This window comes from Phascolarctos cinereus, unplaced genomic scaffold (assembly GCF_003287225.1).
Source record: "Phascolarctos cinereus isolate Bilbo 61053 unplaced genomic scaffold, phaCin_HiC Scaffold_3;HRSCAF=262, whole genome shotgun sequence".
NCBI lineage: Eukaryota > Metazoa > Chordata > Mammalia > Diprotodontia > Phascolarctidae > Phascolarctos > Phascolarctos cinereus.
This window is the reverse complement of record NW_027555736.1, coordinates 109,621,204-109,646,141: the sequence shown is the minus strand read 5'-3', so window position 1 is coordinate 109,646,141 and position 24,938 is coordinate 109,621,204. Positions and strand designations below refer to the sequence as shown.

The 24,938-nt window shown below is 46.0% G+C and overlaps 2 protein-coding genes across 8 annotated transcripts in view; both read left to right on the top strand.

Annotated features, from left to right (window-relative positions):
* Nucleotides 1-3,544, top strand: part of SLF2 (SMC5/6 complex localization factor 2) — a 47,738-nt gene extending 44,194 nt beyond the window's left edge. Inside the window, exons 19-20 of one of the 2 annotated variants that reach the window (XM_020966728.2) lie at nucleotides 177-245; nucleotides 1,233-3,544. In XM_020966728.2, the coding sequence (XP_020822387.1) occupies nucleotides 177-245; nucleotides 1,233-1,268 (105 nt within the window). In that variant the 3' untranslated portion in view covers nucleotides 1,269-3,544. The remainder of the gene's footprint in view (nucleotides 1-176; nucleotides 246-1,232) is intronic. The other variant, XM_078151099.1, reaches the window with a different exon arrangement.
* A 7,477-nt stretch (nucleotides 3,545-11,021) lies between these two features.
* On the top strand, nucleotides 11,022-24,529 carry SEMA4G (semaphorin 4G). 6 transcript variants are annotated; one of them, XM_078151098.1, is made up of 18 exons: nucleotides 11,022-11,117; nucleotides 12,738-12,813; nucleotides 13,443-13,568; nucleotides 14,940-15,278; nucleotides 16,365-16,513; nucleotides 16,818-16,880; nucleotides 17,849-17,947; nucleotides 18,252-18,345; nucleotides 18,632-18,745; nucleotides 19,285-19,448; nucleotides 19,565-19,734; nucleotides 20,133-20,277; nucleotides 20,644-20,866; nucleotides 21,070-21,185; nucleotides 21,330-21,490; nucleotides 21,677-21,738; nucleotides 21,919-23,149; nucleotides 23,328-24,529. In XM_078151098.1, the coding sequence occupies exons 4-17, from the start codon at nucleotides 15,155-15,157 to the stop codon at nucleotides 22,758-22,760; spliced, it is 2,526 nt and encodes an 841-aa protein (XP_078007224.1). In that variant the 5' UTR covers nucleotides 11,022-11,117; nucleotides 12,738-12,813; nucleotides 13,443-13,568; nucleotides 14,940-15,154; the 3' UTR covers nucleotides 22,761-23,149; nucleotides 23,328-24,529. The 6 variants fall into 6 exon arrangements, with proteins under 6 accessions (XP_078007224.1, XP_020822439.1, XP_020822408.1 ...); XM_020966780.1 differs by lacking the exon at nucleotides 14,940-15,278 and having other exon boundaries at nucleotides 13,493-13,568; XM_020966749.1 differs by lacking the exon at nucleotides 14,940-15,278.
* Nucleotides 24,530-24,938: the final 409 nt, after the last annotated feature.

The following is a 24,938-nucleotide window of genomic DNA, read 5'->3' as shown; positions in this document are numbered from 1 at the left end:
GATTAAATATGGAGAGAAAAAACACAGTATTTGGATTGCTTTTAGTACTAGAAAGAGCCAACATGGAAAATACAATTGCCTGAACCCTCTTATGCTAGAGCTGTGGCAGCCTCGAGACTTGGCACATCCCACAAGCAAGGCTATCCATATCAATGAATTTTTTATTTTTTTTAAAGGTAATAGATTTAGTTGCCATAATACATGGAAAATGGCAAGAAATGATCCAAAATTCTCGGCCTATTCAGGTAACATTTCATTATATGGTTCTTTTTCTTGATGCTGAATACTTAGTGTGCTTTGAACATATATGCATATAATATATTGCTATATTATACTTTGCTCTAGCATATTACTTAAATGATGATTCATAGTACCAGGGATTTTTGTTTTGTTTTTTAGGAACAGTGCATAAGGGAGCACATCTTTAAAATTGTGTTGCTGAAAATACAAATAGTTTGTATTAAAAACCAAGTGCATTTGTATTTCACTGAAAGGATTTTTTTTTTAATGAAAATCATCCTTTAGGACTTTGTAGTAAGCTCTGCTCAAAGAAAGTTGTCATAATTACTTAATGCCTACCTGTCTGGTGTGAGATTATCTGGGTACATGTAGATTATGTTGTAGATTATGTTGAAATCATAGGAATACTGAAAGGAGTCTTCAGAGGTAATGACTAAGGAAAAGTGAATTCATACTTTCTGACGTTTTGTTGCTTTTAATATTGTTGCTGTTCTTAATTAGATGACCTAATAAGGTATGTATTTCCTTGTAGAGAAAAGCTTTTGTATATTTAACCAGTATTCTCATAGGAAAATTGGTGAAATGTTTTAACTGCCTTTTGTTACTTTCTAACTTCTAATAAGGTTTTTTTCCTCTGCTTAAGGCCAATAGTACATATACTAAAATAGCATTGATAGAGATGGGAATTTATTTCCAAAGATTCATGTTAATCCGCTTAGCATTTTTCTTAATGACCTTCTTTATATATATGGTGCTGAGGGAAATATATATAGTATTCAAAGCATGTACTTTTATTATTAATAGACCACCACCATTTGAATATGGATACCAGTTACTCTGAAGTTGTAAGGAGGCAATATAATACCACACCTACTGCATTCACCTTTCTCTTCAAAGCACTTGATTTGTTTAGAGTTAATCTGGTCGATAGTCTTATGACTATTAATCTGACTCAGCATTCCTTCTCCCCTCACCTTCCCATTTATTTTTAGGGAAAGCTGCATGACTTCTGGGTACCAGATTCTTAATTGGAGTGGCTAAAATGTTGACTCAAGAGAAATTGAACAGGACAAGAACCTTTCCTGAAAATGTGGAAAATGTAGATGCACTTACATAGAAACATTTGCATGGGGAGACAGACAAGTAATGTGCCATTTGAATCCAGACTCTGCAAGAGAATATGAAGTGTGAACCTTGGATGGGATTGTCTGGTTTCTTTACAGGAGATGCTAAAGCTAGAACTTGATTCCTGTTTTAGGAACAGAACATACATCTGATAATAGTGTGTTCTATATGAATGTACTTTTTTAAAAATTCCCATCAAATCACTGATTTATTTTGTCCTGACAAGTTACCCAAAGCCCTGAATTGAAGTGCTAAGAAATTTGGGTAGATTTGCCAAGATAATGCATGTTGCTGTCCCTTTGTAAAATCCTGGATTGTAATTATTTATAAGGTGTGTGGGCTTGAAAACAATTGAAAATCACAGGCTGCTCTTAATGTTTAAAACACTTTGATGCTAGCCTTTGGTTAAATGATATGTTTCAATTAATGTCCTGGTGAGCCAAAGAGCCTTTGATAGTAACAAACTATTGACACTCTTAGTTTAATTAAAAGGGTTTTTTCTGATGCCTCAATGTCTGTATTTCCTAAAACTGGAATGCCAACTAGATGTTTTTTAATTATTAACTTGGGTGATGCAACTCTATCCTGAGTGACTCTAATGAAACAATAATCCAAACAAAAAATCTAAGAGACTAGATCTCTTCTTTACAAAGATTTTTTGGAAAAATACTTGGTCCCCACAATGAAGGTATAGGAGAAGAAAATATTTTTTGTTAGAATTACCATTGTAAAATTAGGTGGTTTAAGTGACTTGAGCCTATTTTAAGCACTGGGGCAGTTAACGTTTCTGTGCCACAGAGTTCAGCCTTCTTTGTAAAATGGGTACTGCATATTCACCCAATTATCAAACCAGTATGTTTCTTCAGTCTCCCTCATTTTGCAATATTACTACCTCTTCAAGGTTTTGTTATAAAATATCTGTCTTTAGTGGAAGAAACAAAAGAGTTTATTTAGATTTGGGCAAAGAGCAAAGGCTCACTGATGCTGGATATATATGTCTATCTATCTAAATGTAGGTATAATTGTCTTTTGATATGTCGTGTAATTTTATAAGGGTTGATATATTTTTCTCACTGACCATTGTGTAAAGTGTACAGATTCCTGAGTATAAAACAGATGCTTTGATTTTTGTATAATTAGAGCATGTAAATATTTTCTTACCATATTCATTAATGGGATTGGACTAGATGGTTTAGGGGGGAAGGCTGGATTGTTTAGGAGTGGTTTGGTTTTTTGTTTGTTTTTTGTTTTTGTTTTTTTACTGCAGTTAAGGCATATAAACTTGCCAGACCTATGGTTTTTTAACCACTTGGGTAAACTTTTATTTAGTAATTGTCACAAAAATAAGTATTTTTAAACTTCAACATCTGTAGTAGGAAAGATTATTGCACATATTTTCTTAAAAGGAAGAAGGGAAAATGATGGTCATAATTCTAAAATAGGCAGCTTAAGTTTACTCTCCAGGTCATAATATGTTGTATTAGTGTGCAGTTAGGATGCTACTACTGAAAGTTTTGGGTCCAGTTTTTATACAAGTAGTCCTTCAGTTTACTTGCCAAATCAGTCAACAAGCATTTATTAAGCACGTACTATATTTCAGGCACTGTGCTAAGTGCCAAGGACTCAAAACAAAGGAACAAAGTTAACATCTGACCTTAAGCAGCATGCCTTCTTTCTTATGGGGGAGTCAACATGTAAATATCTTGAGATCATGAATCTAATAAAATGTAAAGGACCTCAGAGGCCAACTGGACCATCCGCCTCATTTGTTGGAAGAGGGAACCTGATCCCAGGGAGGTTTGGGGCATTGCCCTAGGTCACACAGGTAGTAAGCATCAGGGGCTGGAGCTGATAGACTTCTGAGTCAGTGCTCTTTTTACTGCCCTGCTTCCTGCCTTCTTGAGACCACAGTTTTGACCTGAGTGTGCTCCTGAGATGGATTTTGCAAAGAATCAGAATTTGCTGAAAGTGCAGAGTCAATATAACAGTGATACTGGAAAGATTGTTTCTAAAGCAAACCCCCCCCCCAAGAGGTATTGGAAAACCAGTCTGTAAACAAAGTTTGCCTCAGTGTTGTTTGGTAATATTAACCATGCCAGGACTACACTGTCTAATTTTCTAAGTAGGATGAACTTACTGTCCATATTGCAAGCAGAAAATAAAGGTGTTTTTAAAAATGTTTTTGCTTTTATGTAACTGACTTTTCTAACTTCTTGTTGTATTGTTGTGGTTAATAGAAAATATAACTTTCTCTTACTGAGGTCATATTAAAAAATCCATTTAGCAGTATTGGCATTTGTACATTGTCTCCTGCTGGCTTAGGTGGAGCTGTCAGAAAATGCTAGGCGAGAGGTTAGGATGTGTTGGAAAGATTTTATGTATTTGATGTTACTATTTCAATCACAAGAAAGATGTTTAAATTTGATTTGCAGAAGTCACCTCAGATGTGTCAGGTAGAAAATGGTAACTGAATCAGTATTAGCTATTGAAGAGAGCCCTGAGGTCAATGGCTAGCACAGTGCTTGCACACCTTGAGTGCTTTTGATGGATGTTCAAATTGAATTGAAGCCTATGGCAATATAAATAATATAAATACAGTTGATGGAAAGAGCAGTTAATGAAAGTTACACAGAGAGAAAATAGACAATCCTGACCTTACAATCTAATGAGGGAAACGGCAAGCAAACAGTTCTGGACAAACTAGAAACAGGATTAATAGGACATAATTAAGAGGTACTGAGAAAGGTTTCCTTTAGAAGGCAGGATTTTAGTTGGGACTTAAATTAATTCATGAAAGCTGGAGGAAGGAGCTGATTTTGTTTTTTAATGTACAGGAAGGTCTAATGACAAGGAAATAACTATTTACATGTGACTATGCTAACATATCAGGAATGTTTGGGAAGTCCTCTTGGGCTCCTAGTTTTATGTCTCTGGATCTGGGGAGAGGGTTCAGGTGGCAGGTCAAATGGAGCTGCTAACATGGGTTAGGTTTTTGTTAGGCATCAGTTTTCTTTTTCATCGTGTTCTGCCTCTGTAGCCCTGATTGCTCACTAATTCATCTCTCCAGAAGGGTATCCAGAAAGGGGGAAAAAAGGCTTTTTTTAAAAAAAATCTTATGAAGGTTTTGTATTACATAGTGTTTAAAATCCATTGAGTATGTTACTTGATATTAAAGCTTCATTTTTTTCCAGCTTGAGCTTCTAGTGTTTGGTGGTAATTATTAAGGGCTAAGTAGCCACTTTTAACTGCTTCATACCTCTCACCTCTGTGTGTGTGTGTGTGTGTGTGTGTGTGTGTGTGTGTGTGTGTGTATGTGTGACAGAGAGAGAGAAAGAGAGAGAACCTGTTATCTCACGCTACCCCCCACCTATTGTTTTGAATTACCATGTTCTTCTGTGTATTGTAGTAGTGTTTCTTCAGGTACTTGGGAGGGCAGGTTGTAAATACAGGTAAGTGAAAAATGTTATTTTTGCATAACACTGTATATAGCATTTCCTTTTTTTGTCTTTTTCCGTATATTGTAGTCTAGTTTCCAGTAATCCCCAAGGGAAGATGCTTTTGTGTTCCTGGACATTGTCACTTCTTGTTTTTCTTCTCCCATCCTTATCCAACCACTGTGCTTGATCATCTCTCCTAAACCAGAGGGTATGACCAAAATTATTAAGAAAAGAAAGATACTTTGGTCATTGGTATTAGAATTAGAATTCCAGCAGCCTTCTACTGCTCTAGAAGTTGCTATTTAATAAGAAGTTGAAAGGCATCCACTCATTGGAAGAAGTTTTATCACACAGGTGCCATAATATGGTTACCAGAGACCCCGGTGCTCTTAAGTAGATTCCTATACCCAAATGTAAGGTTTTTTTCTGCTGATTGTCTAGCAGAACTTATGGTGGGTGAGTTAGGAGAGGAGGGGAGCAACCTGGAAAAAACCCTTCACACCCTTCACAGCAGCTTTGATAGTGGGCATGTCTGCATTTGGAGACATCTGCTACATATCAATCAAAACCTACTTCCCAAAGACAAATTAGAGGGATGACCTAAAGAGAAGGCACTAGGGAATTGCAGGTTTGTTGTTACTTGAACCTACTAGTTCCAAATCTTACGTATTGTTTCTCATTAAAATGAGAATGTTTTTCACATCCTATCAAGAGTTTGGGGGCAAGCCGCCCAAGTAAATAAGCCTTTGGTTAGGAGGAATTACATATTGTCTGAGGTCCAGAAAGAAAGCGACAAATGGCAGGTGACATTGAGTCCCATGGAAGTGTCTTGAGACTCAGTTATGGCCACATCACTTTGCTGACTAATGTGTCCCTCAGAAAGTTCAGAGAGAGGCAAAAAGGCAAACTTGAAAGTATAACGTGAGTTTTTGAGCAGACTTATTAAAGCTAGAAACTTTTTAAGAAGCAAACTTGGTGAATGCTAATGAAATGATATGTCTGAGAATGTTGTAATCAAGACAATCTGCACAAGGAGCAGTTAAACTGGACATCAGTGAAAGAAGTTGAAACCTTGTGATTGCCTGTTGACAACCCAAAATAAAAGTCCTGGGGGAAAAGGAAAGTGCATCTGGGATTGGGAAACTATCCCACAAGCCCTTGGTACACTTTTTTCCACCCCACCCTAGAGAATCGCTGGGAAGGTTTCAAGGGTTTACATTCCCACCCTGGAAGTATGGAGGAGATGGGATCAGAGCAGAGTGGTTAATAGTACAAAGGAAAATTAAGACTAAGATTCTGCCTTCTTAACTTTCAATGTACTCTTCAAGTAGACAGGACCTAAATGAAGAATGCTTTAAAGGCAAGAAAGCACAAGTTAACTTTTTTTGTTGTTTTTTGTTTTGTTTTGTTTTTAGGCAACTGGAGTTAAGTGACTTGCCCAGGGTCACACAGCTAGTTAAGTGTCAAGTGTTTGGTCTGAGGCCGGATTTGAACTCGGCTACTCCTGACCTCAGGGCCAGTGCTCTATCCACTAAAGCACAAGTTAACTTTACACAGCCTCACTTTCAAAATGATTGACTGCATATGTAGCCTTTTCAAAGCCTTTTCATATGATTCAAATCCCATGAGTGGGTGTAATGGAAAGAGAACACCTGATTCAAATCCTGGCTCAGATAATTTACCATATTTTGGCTTTTTTTTGGCTTTTTTTCTTTACTGAAACTTAAATACACAATAAGAAAAGAAACATTATAAACTTAAATATTGAAACTTAAATACAAAATAAGAGAAAAAAGCATGTCATGTGCACAGCAGAACACAGAAGATTCAAAATATAGCAATAAATTTCCATTTCAAGAAAGTCTACAATAAATACTACGAATTGTATTGAGAGCTGTCTTTTTCTTTGCTTCCTTGTTCTCTTGTTCTCTGCTGTGCATTTTGCCCTTTGTTCTTTTTTCCCCTTCCCCTCCAGAAGGCTACAGTTATTTATGGATATATTTATATATAGTTATATTTATATACATAACATACACACACATATAGAGACATACTTTCCCTAAGAAATTCTACTTCTACCTGTTAATCTAAACACCCTTCCTCTCCCTCCATCCTATCCCCTTAGTGTTTCATTTCTTTATGAATTTAGAAGATTTTTATATTTTTAGGTATATATGTATTGTTCCCTCTTGAACCCATTCCTGATGAAAGTAGGTTTCCAGAACTTACAGCCCTCCTCTCCCATCTAATTCCTGTGTCCTTTCTTCCCCATTTGTATAAAATAATTCTTCAGTTTCTATAAAATAATTACTCTTTTTAGCTGTTCATAAGCTGTTTTACTTTTTAAAGTCATATATTCAGGTCTACCTCAATCTTATGAACTACTAAATTACTAATAATCTTAGACATATGTTTTACATTTTACATACATAAAAGGTAAATAGTCTGTCCTTATTGAGTCACTTGTAATTAGTCTTTGGTAGGTACCTTATATTTCCCTTGGCTCATCTATGTCAAATCTTCTATGAAGTTCAGGATTTTTTTTTTAACAAAGTCCTGAATTAAATGTCCTTTTTTTTTTTCCATTCAGGATTATGCTTTGCTTTGCTGGGTATGCTATTTTCAGCTAGAACCCCAGTTCTTTTGTTCCAAGACCTGTGGTCTTTTAGTGTCACCGCTGATAGATCTTGTGTGATTCTAATTGTGGAACTGCCATACTTAAATTTTTTTCTTGTTGCTTGTAATATTTGATCCATAAGCTGGGGATTTTGGAATTCAACGATAATATTCCCTTGGGTTTTCCTCATAGGCTCTCTTTTAGGTGGTGATTGTCGGATTTTTTTCTATTTCCACTTTCCCCTTTTGTTCTAATGCTTCAGGACAATTTTCTTTATTTCTTGTATTATATCAATATTCTTATTTTGATCATAGCTTTCAGGCAGTCCAGTTATTCTTATAGTTTTCTCTTTTTGGTCTGTTCTTCAGATCAGTTGTTTTTATTATGAGAAGTTTCACATTGTCTTTTTTTTATTCTTTATATTTTGTTTTATTATTTCTTGATCTCATAATTTCGCTGGCTTCCCCTTCCCCAATTTTGATTTTCAAGGTTTTTTTTTTCCTTAAGATTCTGGATCTCCTTTTCCGATTGGTTGACTTTCTTTTCATAATCTCTTTTGTCTTAATTGTTATTTTTCTTAGTTTTTCTTCAGTCTCAATTGATTTTTAGTCTTTTTTAAGTTCTACTGTGAATTCTTTTTGAGCAGGTGACCATTTGGCATGTGAGCCTCTTTCTATATTTGTAAAATGAGAACAATGCCTACACTTCCTACATTACAGGCTTATTGTGGGAAAGGCACTTGAATAGTTTGTATAGTGCTATAGAAATGTTAGGCATTTTCCCCATTTTACAGGTGAGAAACAAGACCAAAGGAATTAACTGATTCATATGCACAATTAGGACTAGAACCTAACCTTTCTAGCTTCTAGTCTAGTGTTCTTTCTGGGACCACAAAGTACTTCTCATCTAAAAGATTGAGGCAAAAAGTACTAAAAGGTTTGGTAAAGAAATAACCTGAAGGGGGCAGCTAGGTGGTGCAGGGATAGAGCACTGGCCTTGGATTCAGGAGGACCTGAGTTCAAATCCAACCTCAGACACATAACACTTAACAGCTCTGTGACCCTGGGCAAGTCACTTAACCCCAGTGCCTAGCCAAAAGAAAGAAAAAAAAAGAAATGAGCTGAGGAAGTTGGTAGCAGTCTTTCTGGGGGAAGTTGTTTTTGATAACCTGTTTCTTTTCCCTGTAGGATAACGCTAGGCTTTGCAATCAGATACAGTAAGAGGCCTCATTCTATCCTAACAAGTCAAATATATTCACCAATGAGTATCAAGCAATGAAATTGCAGACTTTCCTAAATTTAAAAAAAAAAGGTAAAGATAAAAGGAAGGAAACAAAACATTTATTAACTACCAATTTGCCCGGCACTGTACTAAGCATGTCACAAGTATTATGTCACGTGATTCTCACAACAGCCCTGTGAGGTAGGTAGTTTTGTTAGCATTCTCATTTTACAGGTGAAAATGAGACAAATTAAGCAACTTGGCCACAGTCACAGAGTTAGTAAGTGTCTGAGGCTGGATTTGAACTCTGGTTTTCCTGACTCCAAGCTCATCGCCCATTGCTCTGATCCCTAATAAAGTGAAGACCTGGGTTTTGTTGCTAAAGCCAGTAGCCCTAAGCCTGATTTTACCCACTTATTCTTCAGCAGCACTAGGTCCTACAGTATCCTAGCAAGCAGCTTCTGCACAAAAGGCAATGAACATGAGTCAGTTCACAGTTGAGCAAGTCAGCTTGACTTGTATTCCCTTGGGACATAACCCTTCTGGTAGGTCCTTCAGCATCATTGTTAGAATTATCTACCTTAAACACAATTTTCATCTGGGCATCTCCCCATTTCCCTCTTTTCTGACACCACCAAGTCTAAATTTCTGAGTCTAGGTTTAAGGTAACTGTCATTACAGTCAAGAAAAGCACCAGATTTGGAGTTGGGCCCTCCGTTCAAATATTGCTCTGCAACCTAGAACAAATCACTTCCCCTCTTTCGAACTTGTGGCTGGATTTGAACTCAGGTCCTCCTGACTCCGAGGCAGGTGCTCTACCCACTGCCCCACCTACCTGCCCAAGGGAAATGATTTTTTAAAAGGCATAATTAAGTTATTAAGTGGGAGAAATTTTTTTAAAAAGTCTTCCAGGGGAATGGGAGGTGCTCAGGTACTTATTCTGCTGGCTGGCTTAGATCTACAGATGAACTCCTGAACCTGGAAAAGAGAAAACAGCAGGAATGTGATCTTAAAAGTATTTGAAGGGCTGTCATTCAAAAAAAGGGCTAGACCTTATTCTGCTCCTTGCCCCAGAAGACTGAACAAAGAGCGAGGGAGAAAAGTTGCAAGACAGACAGATTTAGCTTGGATGTCAGGAAGAATTTCCCAGCAATCTGAGCCATCCAAAAGGTGGACTGTCTTGGTCTATTACCCCTTCACTAGACCTCAATCAAAGGCTAAGCATATCTTGTCAGCTTTTTTGTAGAGGGGATTCTCTTGGGAGGAGATAGTTCTATCTGATTTTGTAAAAATTTGGACTAGTTAATGCACAAAATAACCGGGGAAGGGGAAGAGGGTGGAGTCTAGAGGCTCAATGACTAAGGAACATAGATTAAGCTGTGGAAGAGGGGAAGTTATTGAATTTCCAGTCTAATCCCCTCATTTATTTACGGATGTAGAAATTAGGTGACTTGCCTAAGATCTCCCTGGTGGAAAGATCCAGAAGTAAACTGCAAAACCCAGGCCGCCAGATTCCAAATTCTTTCCACCAGACAAGGCTTCCTCTCATGACTTTTCTATACAAGTAGTCAGTAGTCAGCCTCCACCTAAGCCAAGTTGAGCGGTGGGGTTTGAAGACTGAGGCGGGTATGAAGAAAAAAATCCTGTTTACCAGAATACAAATTAATGGGCCCAGGAACCCTATCTCAGGACCCTATAAACCGCCGGGGGTGGGGGTGGCACAAGCACAGGGTCCGCCAATAAGCCATTAAGTTACCTCCCTTACTGGATGCGGAGTGGGGACCTTCCCCCCGATGCCTCCGTTTCCCCATTACGACCAAGTTTAAGGATCTAAGCCAAAGTGCAGGGGGCAGTGAGGGCCACTAGGGGGCGCACTTCCGATGCCGATATTCCGATGAACAATAGTGCGAGGTCCCTGGAGACACCAGGAGAAAAGAACCAATGCGGCTCCTGTCAGTGCTCCGGGAGCAAACAGCCGAGGGAGCGACCTAAGGTTTGTACCTGGTGGGCACTCCTTGGCGTACATCGCAGCCCCTCGGCAAATCGGCGGATGCTGAGAGGGCTGCAGCGGCCCACGCTTTTTCCCACGCCGGCCGGTGCACGGGCAGGGTTCGAAGCCCGTTCGACCCTGTGGCCCGGCCCGGGCCGCAACCGGCGCTGGACAAGCCGAGGAGGCCCCTCCGCCCAAGAGGTCAGGCACAATAGGTGCCCGGAGCCGCCGGCTGGGACGGGGGGCGTGGCCCGCGCTCCGGCGGTGACCCCTAGGTCGCGGGAGCCTTCGGAGGCGAGGCGAGGCCGGGCGTCCCGCGGAATGAGGGTAGTCGGCTCTCTCCCAGCTCCGCCCTCCTACCCCTCACCCCGGCCCCGCCCCGCCAGCGCTCCGACCACGCCCCCTGCCCCGCCCCCTCCGGGCCAGGGCTGTGTGGCTGGAGCCGTAGTGTCCGTGTCGCTATGGACCCGGATTTAGGACCCGAAAGGTGGGTGGGGGTTGGGGTGTCGACCCTCCCTCCAGCGGCCTCGGGGGTCAGGGCTGGGGCGGGGGCGGGGGCGGGCCTCGGCCCGGCCCGGCCCGGCCCGGCCGGGAGCCGAGGCCGCAGGTGCACGGGCCGAGCCGGGCCGGGAATTGCGTGGGAGGCGGGAGCGGAGCCGCAGCAGATGTGGAGACGGAGGGGCCCGGGCCGGGGTCCTTTCCCCCTACAGCCCGCCCGCCGTGGCGAGGAGCCGCACCTGGGGTGGGCGGGGGTCTACGGGGATGCTGCCCCTGAGTGCATAGGGCACCAGGAGGGCCCCATGGGGGAGGAAGGGTCTTCCCCAGGATCTGGGTTAAGTCCAGGCCCCAGAAGACAGAAGGAGAAGAAAACGTCCTCAAACTGCGGCGGGAGGGATTGAGGTTAGGAGGGAGCCCCAGGTGGTCGGGAGGGGTCTAGACTCACCTTGGGCCCTGGCCTGGGCTCCTCGTGGGGGCTTCCGCCCCATGCCCCGGGGGAAGGGATGGGGCTGCTGACCTCTTCCCCGCTGGGTCACCGAGAGCACCGGAAGCCAGGACTGGGGTTTCTGAGATCCTCACCTTAGGAAGGCTGGAGGAGGCTTCTGGGGGGAGGTCAGACCCCAGACTTAGAAGGCCACATGCAGCTGGGTACACCTTAGGACCGACCCTGGTGGGAGAGGTGTGTTGTGGGGTGAGGGGAAGACTCTGCCAGAGCTGTAAGTTACAGCCCGAGGAAAAGCGGGCTGTGCCCCCAGGACACCTTGCCTGCAAGTGCTGCTTCTCAGTCCCTGCCACGGGCCTTTCCTGTGCAGGTAGAGGGTCCCTTTGGGAGAGGCAGCCTGTCCTCCGAATTCCAAGGAACATTTTTAGTAAATTATTACTCTGGAGGCTTTGGTGACTTTTAGTCCCATCCCAGCAGCCCTGCCTGGGGAAAGAAGCTGAGCTCCTTTCAGTTAGCCCCATTCTCATCCCTACTTGACTGTTCCTGAATCATTCCTATGCCCTTTCCCCCCTTCAGGGGAGATTGGTTCCTGTAGCCCAGAACTTAGCTCTTTCTTCACTGTTTGCATGTCTGTGGGTATTTACATGCACATTTGAACATGAGTTCATGCTTGTGTACTCATGTGTACATATGCATGCATGTACTTGTACTTACATGTGCATGCCTTACACATGTGTGTTTGTATATAGGTATATGTCTGTGTATGTACATGTGTGTCTAGGCCAAAGCTGCCCATGTCCAATGGTACTGGGTTGACTCTATACACTCCCTCAGCAAACAATCACACCTCCCCAGATCTTCCACCCATCCCAACCTTTGCCCTTTAATTAAACTCCATTGGTCCCCACACAAATGGTATGATCTGCTTCTCCATTTCTCTCACTCCACCCCAACTCCCCCTGGCTGTTCCTGCAGTTTCTCCCCCTCCTCCAAAGCATGCTGGTTAATCTTTTACTGGGGAAAGGACCAAAGCCTATGGGAATGGATAGTGTTGTGATATACCTGTTGGCTGTGATTCCAGGCATTACCCTTGAGCTTCACCTACCCCCTTCATTCACTTCCCCTTCTAACCCCTTCGTTCATCCCTCTGTCCCCAATTCTTCCTAGGTCTCCATCTTAGAACCTCCCACTCCTCCATCAAAGAGGAATAGAGGCCCTAAGGCTGCTCTTTGTATAGAGGCAGGTAGGTAGTACAGTGGGTAGAGTGCTGCTGGACCTGGAGTCAGGAAGAACTCAGTTCAAATATGGCCTCAGACGCTTACTAGCTGTGTGACTCTGGGCAAGTCACTTAATCTTTATTTGTCTCAATTTCCCCAACTGTAAAATGAGGATAATAATAGCACCATAAGCTTATGCTTATAGGTGCCCACCCCCATGCCTGCTGGGGGGAAGGAAGGGTGAGAAATATCACTAAATGGTCCTGGCCTTCTCCTTTCCCTTAGGAATCCCACATGGATCAGACACCAGCTAGCCCTCCTCCCCCATCCCAGGGACTCTTAGTCCCCTCCCCAACCAGCAGTATACCCTTAACTTAGGCTCCCTGTACAGACCTCAGTGTACATGGGCATACATACATACATGGAAATAATCCATACACGGAGAGACACATGCTATTCAGCCAGGGGCTATAGTAGGGAAGAAGGGGTACTGAACTTAGAGCCTATGGGACCCTGGGCAAGTCGCTAAACTTCTCTGACCCTGTTTCCTAAAATAATGATGCCTGAGTGATGGCCTTCACAGGAGGAGGAGAGGGCTTTGGGTAAAGCGCTCCCTGTGCTCTACCTTGACTCCTGTCTCCATGCACTTGATCAGGCTGGCCCCATGCCTGGAGTTGACTCCCTCCTCATCTCTTTCTGTTGAAGTTCTCCCTTGGCTTCATGGCCCATCTCAGGTGCTACCTTCTCTATGAAGCCTTCCCTGAATCCCCTTATCCCCCAGGTAAGATTCCTCCAGTTTCTGGACTTCCCCTTTGCACCTATCTTGCTCTCTTTTATATTGCTGGTGGTTGTGTGTGTCTTTCCTCCATTAGACAGTAAGTTTCTTGAGTGCAGATGCTGAGTCTCATCTCTTTTTATTTCCATTGTATAAGACAGCAGAGTGCCTTGTACACAGCAAGTATCTAATATATGCTTGATTAATTGAATCTAATGGTTAACTATTATTAATAGTGATAACGAACATTTTCTGAGTATGTGGTCCATGGAGGAAACCACACAGGTCCTGCTCTTGAGGGGCAAACAGCCCAAGATGTTGGGGGCAATGGTAAGAGAAGACATGTATATAGAGAACACAGCATCAAGTGATCAGTGCCAGGGGAAAGCTTAGCAGAATGTTATGGGGGTTCATAGGGAGAAGTCACTTCTCTTGTTTGAAGGTCAGGGAAGCCTTCTCAGAGCTACACATCTGCAGATTTATAGGGATGCATGCTTTGTAGATACACATTCAAATGGAAACATATATGAATACATGCAGATAGATGTGTGGCAGCACATTCAGTGTGATTAGGCACACAGGATTCTTTGTACATAGTAGGTGATTAATAAATGGTTGTTGAATGAATGAAGGGGTAAATGTTGCACAGAGCCCTAGCCTGGGAATCAAAAAACTTGGATTTTAGCTGCCACTGTGTCATTTTATGTCTTTGGACAAGATACTTTTCTCTAGGGGCAGATAGGTGGTGCAGTGGATAGAATGCTGGGACTGGATTCAGGAAGACCTGAGTTCAAATGTGACCTCAGACACTTCTAGCTGGGTGACCCTGGGCAAGTCACTTAACCCTGTTTGCCTCAGTTTCCTCATCTCTAAAATGAGCTGGAGAAGGAAATGGCAAACCACTGCACTGTCTTTTCCAAGAAAACCCCAAATGGGGTCACAGAGAGTCAAACCCGACTAAAATGACTGAACAACTGCAACTTCTCTCAAGGCCTCAAGTTTCCTACTCTTAATAAGAACTGGATAAGCTATAAAGTCCCTTCCAACTCTAACATTCTATGATGGGCCAGAGGTTCCAATAGTAACAATTTTTTAAAAATCCATAGTTGAAAAACAGAGCAAAGGGAGAGAAATACACAAAAGGAGAAATTAAAACCTGGGGAAGGGGGAGAGAAGAGGTTGGGGTCACAACACCCCATAGTGGCAAAGGGGTCAGGGTTTGCAGATCTCTATGGTTGCACCTCTTTGTGTTTGTGAGTGAGTGAAGTGGCGGAGGAGAGAGTTGTTGTATAATTAACTCTTGCAACAGGTAGAGAAACTGAGGCTTAATTGGAGTAGGGGAGACAGCGATTTTCCCTTTTTATTTTGTGGATACAGGACCGTAGAAAGCCGGGACACACCACAGAAAGCCAGGCACACCTGAATGTGACCACGACTCCCAGGGCCCCATTTTCCCTGAACAGTGACCCCTTATGATTTTGTGACAACTTCTCCCCACCATTGGCTTCCCCATTACTCTTTCCCTAGTCCCCTACTCAGGAGGCTCCTGGGGGCTCTCTTGGGTCTGGGCTATCCTTGGGTCCACTAGGAAGATGTGGGAGGGGCTTGGGCCCCTCCTTCTGTGCCTCCTTATGGTCTCTTCTGCCCCTGGGCCCCCACCACGGAGACCGGCTAGAGAGCTGGATGCCACTCCAAGGACAACTATCCCTTATGAAGGTGAAGGTGACCTCATCCCATTGAAGCTTGGGGTGTGAGGGCAGGGAGGCTAGGGGATGAGAAGCTAAGGTGGGGAACAGGTGAGGAGGGAGGGAGTAAGGTCTAAGGGCACTGACTAAATTAGAAAGATTCAAGCCTAGGTGTGTGGCTGAAACATATCAGTGTCTCATTGATTTCAATACCTTTGGGACCTTACCCTTGGTCCAGGGGCTTCCCCCCTGCCCCATTAATATCTAAACTTCCCAAATTTCTTATCCTTATCTTGAGACCCTAAGTCTGTGGCCTTCTTTGTCCCTGGACCCAGAGTTTATCTGAGTATCTGTCCCTTCTCTTGTGCCTGTCAGCCACATGGGTCTTCTAGAGTTCATTTTCAAGGGACATACCAAGGCAAGTTCATTAGAAGTGAGTATAAAAGGAAATCTTTCAGTACCAGGCTGACTGGTGCCCAAATTTTCCAACCTTATCCTTAGTTCTAGTTTCTCAGGCTTGGCTCAACCTTCAAGATTTCCTCTAGTCTAGGAACATGTCCATTGGTGCTGGATTCCCTGGGAGGCTCCAAGTCTTTGGCCTCCCCCAGGATACTTCCACACCAATATGGGATTCACCTACCTGAACCTTCTGGGTCAAGTTTATTCACCACTTCTGTCAACTCAGGTTCCCACAGTAATTGCTAACATCCAGCCAACCCCTGATCTCCTGGCTCCTTGATTACCTGCCGACCCCACAAACCTCTTACTTCTAGTGATACCTACACTGACTTATCCAATCAGCAAGTCTCTGGAGTGCATGATATTGGAGTATCTAGACTACTTTGCCAATATCCTTACATAATCACCGGTTAACCTTCCCTTCTTCCTATTAAAATAAAGACAAGGAAATACAAATAGGTTAAAAGTGTTCCCTGTCACTTGAAAAACAGAATAACAGATTTATTCAATATAACATGGAAATACACAAAAATAGGCCTCTATTACAGGAGCAAAGAGCATAGGATCAGGCAAAGCTGGGATTTGGAATATGAGTATGTGAGGGTTGGAAGGGAGCTGAGCGTAGGGGACCAATACCCATCCTCCACATTTCCCCCAGAGCTCTCTGAGGCCCGACACTTTGGGGGTCATGCCCATAATTATTCTACATTGCTGCTGGAGGAAGCATCAGGGAGGCTGCTTGTAGGGGCACGGGGAGCCTTGTTCTCTCTTAATGCCCAAGACATTGGAGATGGAGCCCACCGTGAGGTCAGTCACCCTGTACCCTCTGTATGTTGCAGATCCATATACAAAATACTGGGGCCCTTATTTAACACATTCTTCCCCCCCCATCCCCCACTGCAGACCTCTGTGTACCTTAGGCCACTGTACATAACCTAGATCCATGAACATCCTACCTGAAACTCCTGAAATTCCCCAAGGGAATCCATGGGCTTCCCCATAGCTATCCCTAGCACCCTCACTGCCCCCCTCCCCCAGTCCTTTATTGATGCTGCCCTACCCTGGATAGGGAGTCTGAAATCCAAGAAGTGTCTTCCCTTCCCTCCCACAGATCCGATGGGAAGCATCCCCAGAGACTCAGAGTGAATGTGTCAGGAAGGGAAGAAATAACCAGGTAGGTAAGGGTCCCCTATCCCTTTTCCCACCCCTCACTACAACCACTTAAACCCCATATCCCATTGAGTGAATGGAGGGAAGAGAGACTGGTGGCAGGGATACCCATTAGAAGTTTAATACATCGATGTAAAAAGGAGATCATAAGTGCCTAGGCTAGGGTGGGGGCCACATTGCAGAGGTTGACTTGACAGGACCCAGTGACTAATAAGATGTGGGAGCTAAAGAGTAGTTAGACATCACTAGGATGATTAATTTGGATAACTGGGAGGATGGTAATGGCATTGACAAAGATGGGAGCATGATAGGGAGGAGTGAGTTTTGAGGGACAAATGAGTTTTAGACACGTTGATTTTGAGGTGTCACTGAAACATCTGGGGGAAATATTTAACAGATACATGAAAATGTGAGTCTGGAACGCAAGAGAGTGGTCAGGTCTAGAAAACTAGAGGGGTGGAAATCAGCAATGTGTGAGGGTTATTGAAGTTGGCCATAGGTATCCTGAGAGAAGAGTAGAAGACTAGGGATGGAGTCTCAGAAGCTGCTTACATTCAGAGGATGGGAAGAGGAAAAGGGGGGCTGTAGAGGAAAGAGCAGGGCTTCATAACCTCCTCTGTACCACAGGTGCATTTGGCAGTCTGGGGAAGCCTTTGGACATCTGCTGCCCAATAGTTTTAAATACATGAAATAAAATACATAAGGTTTCAAAGGAACCAATTGTACCAAAACATGGTTATCAGAATATTAAAAGAATTAGATGGTTCAGAGAGGCAGAAGAAGGATTAAGAGAGTGAAGTATCAGGGACGCCAAGGGAACAGCAGTGGACGGTTATAATTAAGTCTGTCCAAGGACACCAAGACGCTAGGATGAGCGATTCCAGTTGAGTAGATGGTGGAGAGGAGCTATTAGCCTGGCCAGGGACTCATGCCCCTTCCCCACCTTTGTCCCTTTAACCTGACCCCCTCTAGACTGAGTGCTTCAACCATGTCCGGTTCCTGCAGCGTCTGAATGCGACGCATCTCTATGCTTGTGGGACTCATGCCTTCCAACCACTCTGTGCTGCCATCGTAAGGCTGATCTGACCTTTCACCTCCCCTCCCTGTCCCATCCCAATGCAGCATTTAGCCTGGTCCAGATGCAGATTTACTGTCTCATCATCATTGTTTCACTCACTGTCCTCTGATTCCTGACCCCTGAAGATTCATCAGGGCTTATTCCATAATTCTATATAATAGGGAATTTGACCTCCCTGCTCCACTTACATGAGGCTCCAAGCATCAATTCCCCAGGGATCGTAGCCTTGCCATAGTTCTGCTCCTCACCTTCTGATCATCTCCCCACCCCTATTCTGAGCTGTTTGTCTTTCTCCAGGATTCTGAAGCCTTCGCTTTACCTCCTAGCTTTGAGGAGGGGAAGGAGAAGTGTCCCTATGACCCAGCCAGGGGCTACACAGGGCTGATCGTTGGTGGGTGCTATGTGTGTTTTTGTGTGTGTATGTGTGTGTGTGTGTGTGTGTGTGTGTATGTAGTGCTGCCACAGTGATGCAATGTGCTGCCCACATGTCAGATACCACCGTGTATATAACATCTCCCACAGAACTAACGTGCCTCTCCACTTGGGTGGCATGAATGACATGTTCTGCCTGTGTCAGACAGCTCCCTCCATGCCTATGTGACACCCTCCCCCTGCACAGCTGACATTTGTAACACGTGGGTAACGTGACCCCCTGTCTGATGTTTCCTTGACCCTAGATGGTGGTCTCTACACTGCCACAAGGTATGAGTTTAGGAGCATACCTGACATTCGGCGGAGCCGTCATCCCCGCTCCCTACGAACTGAGGAGTCCCCCCTACACTGGCTCAATGGTGAGGTGAACAAAGTTGGTGACTGGGGCATTTAGGGACCAGTAAAGAAGAGGGGCCAGGTTCAGAACCTGGGGGCCTATGAAGGTGAAGAGGCAGCGGCTTGGAAGGACTGGGGCTGGTTTGAGTTTTCAAGATGGAGGGGCAAGCCCAGGACCTAGACCCTAGGTAGGGCCAGTAAAACTTGGAGATAGATGGACAAGGAGGTGAAAGGGGGTGGGGTGGGGAGAAATGTGTTTCCATTGTTTATTCTCTCACTTAAAAAATATGATCTGTTTCAGGCCCAGCTGGGTCCTTCTCTTCATCTTCATCCCAGCCCCTAGACACAACAGAATATTTTAGATTAATGTATATTAATTACATATATTTGGAGAAACCCCTAGAAGTGGGGAAATGAAAACTCCATGGAGAAGTCCTTAGAATAATAATGGAGGTTAGGGGAACCTACGGGAAATATTTGTGGGATTCCCCTTCTGAGGAGGATGCTTGGTACGGTTTGGGTGGTCCAAGGAGCCTCTTTTCTGAGGCCTTTGTTCCTTTAGATGCAGAATTTGTATTTTCCGTCCTCATCCGGGAAAGTGAGGCCAGCACTGTGGGAGATGACGACAAAGTCTATTATTTCTTCACGGAGCGTGCCACAGAGGAAGGTGGTGGCTTCTCACAGATCCGGGGACACCGAGTAGCCCGGGTAGCCCGAGTTTGTAAGGTAAGCTAAGTCTAGGCATCTGAGACCAGAAGACACAGGGCAGTCTGGGGTGGAAGAGTTCCTCAGACCTCCTAACCCTATCATGGTGGCTGAGCCCACCCCTCCTCTGGCTCTAGGGTGACCTTGGTGGGAAGAAAATCCTACAGAAGAAGTGGACATCTTTCCTGAAGGCCCGGCTGACTTGTCACATCCCCTTGTATGAGACCCTGCGTAGTGTCTGTAGCCTGGATGGGGGTTCCTGGGCCCACACTCGCTTCTATGCAGCATTTAGCCTAGCTACTCAGTGGTCAGTGCTAGGGGAGAACCCTGGTGGGGGGTGGGGAGACCCCTAAAATAACTGGGGTCAAACTGGGAGTTGGGGAGTCATTTTGAAGGAAATCTAGGGATTGGATCAGATTTCTGGGTATTTCCAGCCCCACCAACCTGGTGAGGAGTACTTAAGGGGGTGGATTGGCTGCAAAGGAGGAATTTCAAGCATGCTGACCTCTGCCAATGGCTGAGATAGTGGGGGTGGTGGCTCAGCTGACTACTCAGTAATGACCAATCAGCCACAAAGTCTAAGGGCAGAGAGGCGGGACCTCCTCCCCGCCCCCCGCCCCCTTTTCTGTCCTAGATCACAGAAAGCCAAGGAGAGGACAGACTGATTCTTGGATCTGAATTGGTCCCCCTCCTCCCACCTCCCAGGAGGACCCTAGAGGCCTCAGCCATCTGTCGTTATGACCTATCTGATGTCCAGGCATCCTTCTCTGGCCCCTACATGGAATATCAGGATGGTACACGTCGCTGGGGTCGATATGATGGGACTGTGCCGGAGCCCCGACCAGGCTCGGTGAGGGAGGCGGTCCCTGCTTTTCTTAGACATCTGCTTTCTTATCAAGCCGATCTGGGGGTGGTGATAGGGACAGGTCATTTTGTTCCTTAGGAGCCTGACTTCACCCAGCTGAGGATGTTTGTCTGGGCACTTTAGAGATGGGAGTTTGGGATGAAAGACCCTTGGGGTTGAAGTCAGAGGACCTGGGTTCAAATTCTAGCCCTGCTATTTAATACCTATATAAATTTGGGCAAGTCATTCCCTTTCAGACTACTTCCTCACCTATAAGATGATCTTATGAAGGGGTTCTGACCCATCAAGGCTGGGCCTTAGGATGATCCTTCCCTGGGCGTCCAGCTCCCTCACCTGAGCCATCTCCTACAGTGCATCACAGATGGCCTCCGAAGGCGGGGCTACAACTCCTCTCAGGACCTACCCTCCCCTGTCTTGGACTTCGTCAAGTTGCACCCACTCATGGCTCGTGTGGTGGGGCCAGCCCGGGGGCGGCCCCTCCTGCTGAAGCGGAACATTCGATATACTCGGCTCGTGGGGACCCCTGTCACTGTGCTAACTGGCCTGACTTACGATGTGCTCTTCCTGGGGACAGGTGTGACCCTGGGAATGACAGTCTCCTTTTGACCCCATTGACACTCATTTCTCACAAGTCACCCCTACCAACTCCTAATCACCCAGCATACCCTAGACTCTACTGCTTATACCTTCTAATCACCTGCTCACCCCACCCCTCAGTCCTGAGCCTGCTGAATTTTTTGCCCCTGAGAACTTGACTGTGCTCTTCCCCTGTCTTAGCTGATGGCTGGATCCACAAAGCTGTGGTCTTGGGCCTTGGTATGCACATTATTGAGGAAGCCCAGGTGTTCATGGAGCCCCAGCCTGTGGAGAACCTGGTCATCTCCCTTGCCCAGGTATCACCCATACCCAATTGATCTCTTTCCTATGACGCTGCCACTGACTATACCATAGCAGGAGGGGAAGGGCTGGGGTCACAACACTCGTCGTGTATGGCATGACAGGTTTGTTTCTAACTACCCCTCTCCTTCTGGCCCCAGCACAGCCTGTACGTGGGGGCCCCCAGTGGAGTTGTCCAGCTGCCACTGTCCCGCTGCTCCCGATACAGCTCCTGTTATGACTGTATCTTGGCCCGGGACCCCTACTGTGGCTGGGCTCCTAGTGTGCAGGCTTGCCAGGAAGCTGCCACAGTACCCAACAGGTACTGGGGGCTGGAAAGGGCTGAGGTCACCATTGCCCATTTGGATCTCTTGGTGGATGGGGGTGGGGGAGAGCACCTGAATTTCATGCCTGGGCTGCAGATTTCAACCTTTGGTTTCACTTACTGGAGAAACAGAATCGGTGACCCATGCCCCTTCTCATGCTTTCTCCCCCTGCTCTTTCCCAGGACAGCTTTGATACAGGACATGGAGAGAGGCAACCGTGGCTGTCAGGGCAGCGTCAGTACAGGTAATAAGCCTGTGGAGCTCCGTCATAGCAGTTGGAATGGGAACCTCTCCCTTCTCTCTAAATCTCTCATCCTGGCAGCCTTCTCAAGACTGTATGGAAGGTGAAGGATATTCCCCAGTGCTGGGACTTTCCCAGTCCCTTGCCCCAACAATCAGGCTTCCATCTCCTTCATGTCTCCAGAACCACATCTGCTGCCCAGGAACCGATCTGTGCTGAGGGGGGATGATGTGCTTCTACCCTGTGACCAGCCATCCAATCTGGCCCGGGCCTCATGGCTACTCAATGGGAGTCGGATGCTGATGGACGGGAGGGATGGCTACCGTGTGGGCGTGGATGGCTTATTGGTGATGGACACCCGGCCAGAACATAGTGGTCACTACAGCTGCTATGCAGAGGAGAATGGCCTCCGCACCTTGCTGGCTTCCTACGGCCTCACGGTGCAGCAAGCCCTCCCAGCCCCAGCCCTAGCCCCAGACCTGGTTCCCCCAGCCCTCGGTGCCCACCTAACCCCAGATGTTCGTCTCCTCTATTTGTTGACCATTGCAGCCCTGGGTGGCCTCTGTCTTGTCCTGGCTTCTGTGCTCCTCTATGTTGCCTGCCTTCGAGGCACTGGCCACCGCCGCAAGTATTCATTGGCCAGAGGTACTGGCAGGGCAGGGGGCTCTGCTGTCCAGCTGCAGACAGTCTCCGGTCAGTGCCCTGGGGAGGAGGAGGATGAAGGGGATGAGGGGACAGACAGGGCAGGAGGACCTGAAGGGGGTGGTCTCCGGATAATTCCTGGAGAGGGGACCCCAGCACCTCCTCCTCCTCCCCCTCCCCCCCCTCCTACTGAGCTCTCCAATGGACTGGCTGCACTACCCAGCCGTCTGAGGAGGATGAATGGTAACAGTTATGTATTACTGCAGCAGAATGAGGAACGGGCACCCACTCTACCTTGCTCCTTCACAGAGGAGCTCAGCCGAATTCTGGAGAAACGGAAGCACACACAGCTGGTGGAGAGGCTGGATGAGAGCTCCGTCTAAGCTGCCCTCCCACCTCCCACCCAATTCCCTTTCCCTGCCCTGGCCTCCTGACCTAGGTCTTTCCTTTCCCTCGACCCAGTCCCCACCAGCCTTCCAGCCCCTAACGCTCCCTTCTCCAGCCTCCAGAGCTGACTTCCAGACTGACACCCTCTGTTCAAGCAGGTCCTTTAGCCGTTAGCCTTCTAGGCCTTAGCCCCATCCCTCAACTCCTACTACAGGGGTCCAGGTCATCATTGTCCTGTACCATATCTTCCCATGTCCCACTTGAGACCACCCTCCAAAATGACTGAATGGGGCCACTGGTCAGGGGTCTAGGCCCCCAGGCCTTTAGCCTTCCCTCAACCACCCTTTGCAGAACCTGTGACCTCAAAAGAGTGAGCTACAGAGAGGTAGGTCTGCTTATAGAACACCATCCCCTAATTCCTAAAAGAAGGGGTGGGAGGTAGCTGGAATTTCACAACTTTCTTCTTCCCCCAAGCTGAGAAGAAACAAGGGGGCAGTTGGCATGTAGATAGGGCCTCCTGCCCAGTGATTATGCTGTTTCAGAGAGCCCCTGTCTCTTTCCAGCACTGCAGCTGCATGTTGGGCTGAGGGCAGAGGGCAGCTGCAGCAGAGCCTCCCATGTTTGCTTTCTGCTTCCACCTTCTGCCTCGGTGCTGAGTTCTAATGGTGACTGGAGAAGTCTGAGACCCTGCTCCCCACACTGTGCCCAACAGCCCCTCTCTGTGCTGGATAGAAGGTCTAGCATTGCAACCACCTGAGCAGTGCCGTGTGCATGTGTGTGAGAGAGTATGTCTGGTGTGCATGTGTGTCTGCCTGGGTGATACACCCTCCCCTTTTCCCGTAGGTACACTTGGGTTATATTTCCTATACTTCAAGGGGGGCACACACCCTGCTCAATCCCATCTAGTTCTTCCCTTCCAACCCCAATCCTCTGTGATGACACTCACTGCCCCACCCCAGTTCAGGGCTTTGTCTCCAAGTTTGGCACCGAGAGGGAGCAGCACATAGCTCTAGACTTGTCTTCTCCATGCACACCTCACGTATCTGCTCACACCTATACATGTTCATGAACAAGGTTACACATGCACACTCTGAGCCCCCCAGGCCCTGCCAAGAATGAGATGGTGACTGCACTGTCCCTCCCCTCATTGCCTGGGATCCCCAACCTATTTCTGACATGTTTGGTCCATGAACATTTCATGGGAGTGATTCCCCCCAAGACCATCTCCCTCCCACTCCCACTGGAACTATGCAAAGGGCAGGTAGTAGGCAGGCTGGGAGATGGGATTCCTTGGTCCTGCCTCTGTCCTACTTCACCGTGGTGCTGTAGGGGTCCTTGGTTCAGTGAAGGTTATGAGACCCCAGGATGAGGTGGGACGATCAAAACCCCTGACTGGGGTTGTTAACCCCTTTGGACCAGGATGATGACTGTTATTATTGATGCTGGGAGAGAACCCAGGACTACCATGTTTTTACTGCCCTTCGAACAGCACCATGAACCCTTCCCTTCCCCTAGTCGAATGTATTTATTATGAGAACTGTGGAAGGGCTCTATTTTATTACTAGCCCCCAGGGGAGGACAAAGTAGGGCAGAGGACAGATAGCAAGTGGCTCAGCTGGGGAGGGGGGTGGGACATGGGCTCATCTCCCCACTTTCTTCCCGTTGGTCAGTAAATAATGTCCTCTAAATCCCGTTGTCCTTGTCCAGTTCATACAATGGTACTTTTCAAGTCTGCTGGGAAATAAAGGAAATGACTTGCTACAAGGGTCTGCCCCCTATCACATCTACTTCTAGAGCACAGCAGACTTTCCCCATGATACAAGAACACTGATCTCAGTACAACTATCTGGATTCTGGCCTGTGGTGCCACAAAGTCACTACTAGCTTCTGAGCTTGTTTTCCTTCCCATGTGGACAGGTTAGGGCAGAGATACCTGGGAGGGAACTCAGCATCAAGGAACAAGAAGCCCCTCAGGAAAAAGCTTAATAACCTCTTGCTTCTATCTGTGTCCAGTTTATGATGTAGTGCGCCCCTCAATGTATTCTGGGCCTGCACCTGCACAAGTGCTGAGCTTGTTACTGAGTGCCCACACAAGCTTTAAATTCTTAATCTATACAGGAGGCCTTGAGGTGGGAGTAAACCCCAGTAGGTCAGCAAGACTTCTTCTAGGAATC

Excerpts from the sequence above, each read along its gene's own strand:
- SEMA4G (XM_078151098.1), top strand. The coding sequence starts at position 15,155 with ATGTGGGAGGGGCTTGGGCCCCTCCTTCTGTGCCTCCTTATGGTCTCT. Across the intron at positions 20,278-20,643 it reads CGGAGCCCCGACCAGGCTCG|TGCATCACAGATGGCCTCCG; the intron begins GTGAGGGAGGCG and ends CATCTCCTACAG. Across the intron at positions 21,186-21,329 it reads TGGTCATCTCCCTTGCCCAG|CACAGCCTGTACGTGGGGGC; the intron begins GTATCACCCATA and ends TTCTGGCCCCAG.